This window comes from Myxine glutinosa, chromosome 14, assembly GCF_964187855.1.
Source record: "Myxine glutinosa chromosome 14, kmMyxGlut1.1, whole genome shotgun sequence".
NCBI classification, from domain to species: domain Eukaryota; kingdom Metazoa; phylum Chordata; class Myxini; order Myxiniformes; family Myxinidae; genus Myxine; species Myxine glutinosa.
In genome coordinates this window covers 73,031,600-73,039,119 of record NC_136274.1, presented here as the reverse complement: position 1 = coordinate 73,039,119, position 7,520 = coordinate 73,031,600, and the positions used below count along the sequence as shown (strand labels likewise).

The following is a 7,520-nucleotide window of genomic DNA, read 5'->3' as shown; positions in this document are numbered from 1 at the left end:
AACGATCATGGATCAGGATGGGGGATGCACAGAAGGGTGTGAAGGTAGTCGAAAATTCTGCCATTTTGTGCACATAATATGCATGTAGGTAATTGCAGTTTCCAAGTAACTCATTGCCCTTTTAAGACTACTTACAAGAATTTTAAGGATAATGTTAAAAATGTATTTCCCAAGCCCTCAACTCCTACTTAAATGTTGACCCTATTAATAACATTTTGGATGTGCTACCCGGGTTTACAAATGGTACCTGTTTTCCCATAGGTAAGTTAATTAGTTTTACCTATGTTGTGGATCTGGAGTCCAAGAGGCGCACTGCCAGGGCGACGTTGGCAGGGGGAGCCAGGAGGAGAGAAGAATTCCTGACAGATGTTCCTTACAAGCATTGTCCAACTCAACAAATTATGTTGGTAAGGCAATAAGCATCCGTGTGTTGCTTCCTTTTCAGGAAAATGATGAGGAATTTATTTTCTGTCATTTTTCACACAAATGTGGGTTGTTTGTCATTTAAAAAAATGTTTTTTTGTTTTTCTTAAAGAAGTCCCATGTGAGTGGAGTGAAGGGTTTTTACATAATCTTTAGATTCACACATACGAAGTATTTTGGCAGTTGATGTGAGTCTACCTGTCTGAAGATGTCAATTTCTTCTCCCAAATTCAAATTGATGATTCATGTAAAACGTTGCATTTAATTTGACAAAATATACTTGGTATGCTTACCAGGAAATACAACGAACTTGGATGCAAGAGGAGGCCATTTGGACCATCATGCCTGTGCTTTATCCATATACCTTTAAATTAATAATTCATCGTCTAAGATACAAACCCAATCCTTACCATTTGCTTGATTTCACCGGGGTGGCGAGGGTAATGTATTGTGGCCCAGGAGGTACATGGAAATTTTCCTTCCACTGGCCATTTAATTTGATTTGATTCAAAGAAAGGAGGTGCGGGTTGTGAATCCCACTTTTCCGCACCCGTGCACAGTGCTGGCAGGTACATGGACATCAGCAGGCCAAAGTGCATGAGAAATGAACAAACACAGACAGTACATTTCATCTTTTTGCCAAAACCCACTCGGAGACATCGCAATCACGACACGGGTCTCCAATCGCACTTCGGTACCCATGCAAGCCACCTACTATTCCTGCCAATTTACATGCACCCTTCAATCCCCAATGCTTCTTGGCACCTATATAACTCAGATTTTTACCTGCCTACTCTTTCTCCTGTTACTACCTTTCCAGGGAGACCATTGCATGCATTCATCGAAAGACTCCTCTACCTTTAGTTCAGAAAGCACCAAAACATTGCATTGTAGAAACCTCAGTAGTGGTATTTCTAATTTGGTATTTTAACGGGATGTTCATCCAGGCAAACCACAGCCGAGAGATGACCAAACAATAAGTGTCAAATTGTGTCAAAAAGTCCAAAATTATCCTTTTATTTCAACCCTCTAGCCATAAATGCTCCCCCATAATGAGGCAAAAGGATGTGGTTTTTATTGAAAATGATGCCTCTTTGTGTGTACAGTATCTGGTACAGCAAAAAGATTCCAGTTGATTTTGGGTGCAAATGCAATTGGTCAATTAGGGCTCATTTTTGGCAAGTGGGGGAAACAAACCATGTAATGCACATCTTTGTGCCCTGAATTTATTTACCCCCTCCAACCCAACCTGCCCTATCCCTCAAAATGACTTTGGCCTGATTGTTGCTGAAAGTGGTCCATTTTTAGGCACTTTGGCCTGTTTTTGCTTTCAGGGGACGCACCGGTATGCGAGTGCATTCGCTGACCTTCAACCTTTACTCGAACGTGTTCTGGATTAATTCCAAGCACAAGATACTAAGAGGATGTTATCCATGTCTGTTCATTTTCGAGACAGTACAATCATTTATGTACAAGGCAGGAGAAAAATACTGATTTTTTTGCAGGTTTATACAATCACAATGACTTCAAGCTTTCTATTTTAAGGCCTCAATAAGAAGGAAGTGATGTATTTTTACATCCTGAGTATCTGGATTTTAAGGAAATACACCAGTAGATATCACACACCTTTCCTATCCTGCCTTTGTTTGCTGCACAAACGACAGATTTTCCTGTAAATCTTAATCGATGCTACATGTACAGTGCATTCAAAAAGTATTCAGACCCCTTCACTTTTTTCACCTTTTGTTATGTTGCAGCCTTATGCTGAAATCGTTTAAATTCATTTTTTCCCCTCATCAATCCACACTCAATACCCCATAATGACAAAGAGAAAACAGGATTTTAGAAAGTTTTGCAAATTTATTAAAAAGAAAAAACTGAAATATCACATTTACACAAGTATTCAGACCCTTTGCGATGACACTTGAAATTTAGATCAGGTGCCTCCCATTTTTCTTGATCATCTATGAGATGTTTCTACACCATGATTGGAGTCCACCTGTGGTAAATTCAATTGATTTGACATGATTTGGAAAGGCACACACCTGTCTATATAAGGTCTCACAGCTGACAATGCATATCAGAGCTAAAACCAAGCCATGAGGTTGAAGGAACTGCCTGCAGAGCTCAGACACAGGATTGTGTCGAGGCACAGATCTGGGGAAGCCTTCAAAAAAATCTCTGCTGCATTGAAGGTTCCCAAGAGCACAGTGGCCTCCATAATTCTTAAATGGAAGAAGTTTGGAACAACCAGGACTCTTCCTAGAGCTGGCCGCCCTGCCAAACTGAGCAATCGGGGGAGAAGGGCCTTGGTAAGAGAGGTGACCAAGAACCCGATGGTCACCCTGGCTGAGCTCCAGAGATCCTGTGTGGAGATGGGAGAAACTTCCAGAAGGACAACCCTCACTGCAACACTCCACCGATCTGGGCTTTATGGCAGAGTGGCCAGACGGAGTGGCAGAGTGGCCAGATGAAGCCTCTCCTCAGTGAAAGACACATGAAAGCCCGCTTGGAGTTTGCAAAAAAGCACCTGAAGGACTCTCAGACTGTGAGAAACAAGATTCTTGCATGCACAGCTCGTTTCAAATCCCCCCACAACATCTCGATGGGATTTAGATCCAGGCTTTAACTTGGCCATTCCAGAACCCTCCATTTCATTATTTTCAGCCATTCCTTGGTGGATTTACTGGTATGTTTTAGGTCATTGTCATGTTGCAAGGTCCACCTTCGGTTGAGCTTCAACTTTCCGACAGATGGCCTCACATCCTCAAGCACCCTCTGTGCAATGAAGAATTCATCGTGGATTCTATGATGGTGAGCTGCCCAGGCCCTGATGCAGCAAAGCGGCCCCAAACCATAATATTTCCACCACCATGCTTTACAGTTGGTATCAGATTCTTGTGGTCAAATGCTGTCTTTGGTTTTTGCCAAACACGTCTTCTGGTACTGTGGCCAAATAGCTCTACCTTTGACTCATCTGCAGAGCACATTGTTCCAGAAGTGCTGGTCTTTGCTATGGTGTTCGTTGGCAAACTTTAGTCTTGCCCTGATGTTCTTTCTGGACAGCAAAGGTTTCCTCCTGGCACACCTCCCATGTAGATCAAATGTGTGCAGCCTCTTTCTAATGGTAGACTCGTGCACTTTGACATCAACAGTGGCAAGAGCTACCTATAGGTCCCGTGATGACATTCTGGGGTTCTTAGAGACTTCTTTCAGCATCTTGCGGTCTGCTCTCGGGCTGAACTTGCTGGGGCGGCCTGGCCTGAACAAGTTGGCAGTTGTTTGGAATCTTCTCCACTTGTAGATGATCTTCTGGACAGTCGAATGATTGATTTCAAATTGTTTGGAGATCTTTTAAAATCCCTTTCCAGACTCATAGGTATCTATAACCCTCTTTCTTAAGGCCTCAGAGAGCTCTTTTGATCTATGCATGGTGACGCTGCGCACTTTTTTTTTTCTTTTTTTTTTTTGTATACAAGATCGAGGCTCGTGAAAGAGCGAACATTAATCACACAGAAAGACAAACCGACACATAAAACATATAACATCGGGAGCGGTAGACAAGATGGGGAGAGAGGGGGAAGGACACAAACACAACATTTGAGAGCAGGGACCGAGAGACATGGAGACATCGAGAGATCTGAGAGAGGGCGAGGGCTTTGGGGGGGGGGGGCATGGGAAGGGGGTGGTGGGAGAGGTATAAAACATATGGACACTGCCAGGACTTCCAGGAAAGAAGTTGGAATTTCAAACAAGGTGGATCTGGGGTGAATTAGCGGGCGTAGAAAAGATCAAGGTTTTGGATGGGGGAAGATAAGAGATGGTGGTGAACAGCTGTTTTAAAGACCTGGAGGGAGGAGTGGGATTGAAGGGAGTGAGGGAGTTTGTTCCAGAGGCGGGAGAAAAGAGGAATGAAAGAGTGAAGGTGAGCAGAGAGCCGAGATTTCGGCAGTTTAACCATCAGAGGGTTGCTGGCAGATCTTGTGCGACCTGTAGGAATATTTGGGGGACAGAGCACAGAGAGAGCTGGGGGTGCAAGGCCAGAGAGGAGTCGGTAGAAGACAGAAAGACCACCTACCTGCCTGCGGTGAGTGAGTGAAAGGCCCTCAGAGATAGCTTCATCGTGGGAGATTCCAATAATTCTGAAAGCTTTGGTTTCAACAGCGTGAAGCCGAGCTAGGTGTGAGGCAGGAGCACCGGCCCATAGGGGAGAACAGTATTCCATTGAGCTGCGGATGAAAGCCTTGTATGTGGTGAGGAGCTCAGGTGTGCCGAGGAAGGACTTCGCACGACGGAGGATGCCCAGTCGGCGACTGGCTTTGGAGGCCAGCTTGGAAATGTGGTTTTCCCAAGAAAGATCATGGCAGATAGTGAGACCCAAAATCTTGAGCGACAGAACTTCTTGGAGAGGATTGTTGAGAAAGTAGATGGGAGGGTTGTCCAGTCGATCTTTTCGGAGAGACATAGTAAGAGTGTGAGATTTGTCAGGATTGAAAGACATGTTCCACTTGTTTGACCAGTCTGTGATTTTGTCAACAACTTCAACAACAAAGAGCAAACCAAACTAAATGTCTGAGGTTTAAATAAGACAGGTTCCTCCAAGATCCTCTCTAACAATGTTCTAATCATTTGCACCTGAGCTGGTGCACCTGATTCTAATTTTAGGTATTTGAAGTAGTGATAAATGTAGGGGTGTACTTACTTTTTCCACATGCGAAATTTGCATTTATGTTTATTTAAATTATACAATGGACTACAAAATGTAAATGTTTCATGATATTTGTTATATTATATCACATTTATCTTTCAATATTGTTGAAATGAAGATCAAATAGCTGTATGTTGAAATATATTGAAAAAGTCAAAACTTTACATGGGGTGTACTTACTTTTTCACGTGACTGTATTAAAACTATAATATTAATTTGTGATTGGAATGATGAATGATGCTGTTTGGAATGAACATATAGAGATATTGAGTTTAAAGCAGAATGAGGAAATGACGTTAGAGTTTCCATCCCTGACATTCGCGGATTCTCCATTTGCAGCTTTGCCATTGATTGGCTATAGCAACATTCAGACTGGGTATGTTTTTTGTCCAAGTCCTTCATGAACCTGCTGCCAATGCCTGACGTTCGACTGAAGGTGGCACAGGAATGTATAATTTTTTTGAAAAAAAAAGTAATATTCAGTTATTTTCAAACTGCTAATTGGTATCCACACGCACGTCATACTATCCTCTTCAACGAAAGCATCAAACAAGCCTGGCTCTGTCGTTGTTAGACTTTTGCACACTACTGTAGATTGTTAATTGTCAGATCTACTGTAACACTGTGGTGATACTTTGCCATTCATATTGAGTGAGACCTGCTGGGTCTCAGGTCTACTGTAATCTTCATTTATACTGTAGTTCCACGAGGCTCTTCATTGCTTGACGCTGTCTCATTGATGCATTTGAGTGATGATTGTAGATGAACCTTTTTGGATTGAGGAGGATCCCTTTAAGGTGTTTTGTGATGCAATTATTCAATTGTTTAATCACGTTTTCCACAAATATTTTTCTCATTTCTTTCCCCTTCTTTTAATCCACAGAATTGCAAAGAGAAGGATGTAGTAAATCCCATCATCATCACCGTTGACTTCTTTCTTCCCAAGAAAGCCCATACCCCCCTTCCAAATCCACAATTAATCATGAATTACCAGCTCCGCCAGCGCATCATCTCCAAGGTATAGCTCATCTGCAGGATTATTGAGCAATATTCTCATCATCTCAACTGGTTGAACCTTAAAGTTCTTTCTTTGGGGTAAGGGAGTTGAGGAGTGGAGGATGACAGTTGGTGTTTAAACAAATGTCTAAATATCAAAAATAAGAGATTAAAAAATAAAATTGCTCAGAATGAAGCAATGTTTGATTGAGGGGGTTGTGGGGATGACAGCACTGATATTTCATTGTTCTCGTTGTCAGCTCAATTTTGAGAAAGATTGTGGCGTTGACAATGTTTGTATACCGGATCTCTCCATCACCGCCCAACCAACCACGTAAGTATGCGACACATAAACCATTTTGGATAGATTATTATGCAGTACTGAACATGAAGCCATGTTTATACATTTTGCTCCAGCCTACTCTAATAGTGGTTTGAACAAACAAAACAAAGAGAAACCCTTCCTGCTCCTTCAATAATCTTCAGAGCAGCAACTCATCCTTATTGTGAAAGTGAAAAATTAATAAACAAAAACTATCCTTATTGTGAAAGTGAAAAATTAATAAACAAAAATCCTGCTCCAAATTGCGCTGGAGAGGTAAGAGTTCAAAGAGAAATCTGTAATCAGATCTGCATGGCAAGGCATTCAGGCAAATGAGCCATGGAGCAATTCATTCATTTATTACTGCATTAACTGTCTGGTGGTCGAAACAATGATGAGGCTGCAGTCGTCACACGAGTGTAGAGCTCTCCATAGAATCAGGCAGGGATTTCCAATTTGGCCAGGGTACCGGCACACAGTGTCCTGTCTTGCTCTAATGCTCTGCCAGAAGTCAGGTTCAGTACAGCTGAAGCAGTCTCATGGCAAGGATTACACTATGTGGTTTGCCATTGCCTTCCCAGCTGTCAGTAAGGGCAGTCATTTGAAATTTGTTCAGGGTGCCAGTAATAACTCACCTCCTCGTCATGAAGGACTTACCTCCTCATCATTAGGATATTTAACCTCCACAATCTAATGAATGTGAGCTGACAATTGGCACCCAGGGTCAGATCAGCAACCAAATGGAGACGAGACAGCTCAAAGGTAAGTGTGCTACCTCTGAATTATCTAGTTTGAATACACATTCAGGATTCAACATGAAGACGTTTCAGGAAAGTATTCATTGCTGTCAACTCCATTTGAGCATTAGAAAAGTATTGATTTTAAAGGATTTATTCACATAGTTTATGATCTACAGGTGGCAATAAGTAAATCGCTCGCAAATATAAAGTACCTTCAGAAAGTATTCACACCCATTGAATTTTTCACTTTGTTGTGTTACAGCCTGAATTTAAAATGGACTAAATTGAGATTTTTTGTCACTGATTTACACCGAAAACCCCATAATGTCAA

The 7,520-nt window shown here is 42.0% G+C and overlaps 1 protein-coding gene across 1 annotated transcript in view; it reads left to right on the top strand.

The window, feature by feature from the left end:
- Positions 1-7,520, top strand: part of LOC137415355 (integrin alpha-M) — a 393,088-nt gene that overhangs the window by 347,030 nt on the left and 38,538 nt on the right. Inside the window, exons 25-27 of the mRNA XM_068100954.2 lie at positions 262-407; positions 6,015-6,149; positions 6,388-6,461. Of these exons, the coding sequence (XP_067957055.2) occupies positions 262-407; positions 6,015-6,149; positions 6,388-6,461 (355 nt within the window). The remainder of the gene's footprint in view (positions 1-261; positions 408-6,014; positions 6,150-6,387; positions 6,462-7,520) is intronic.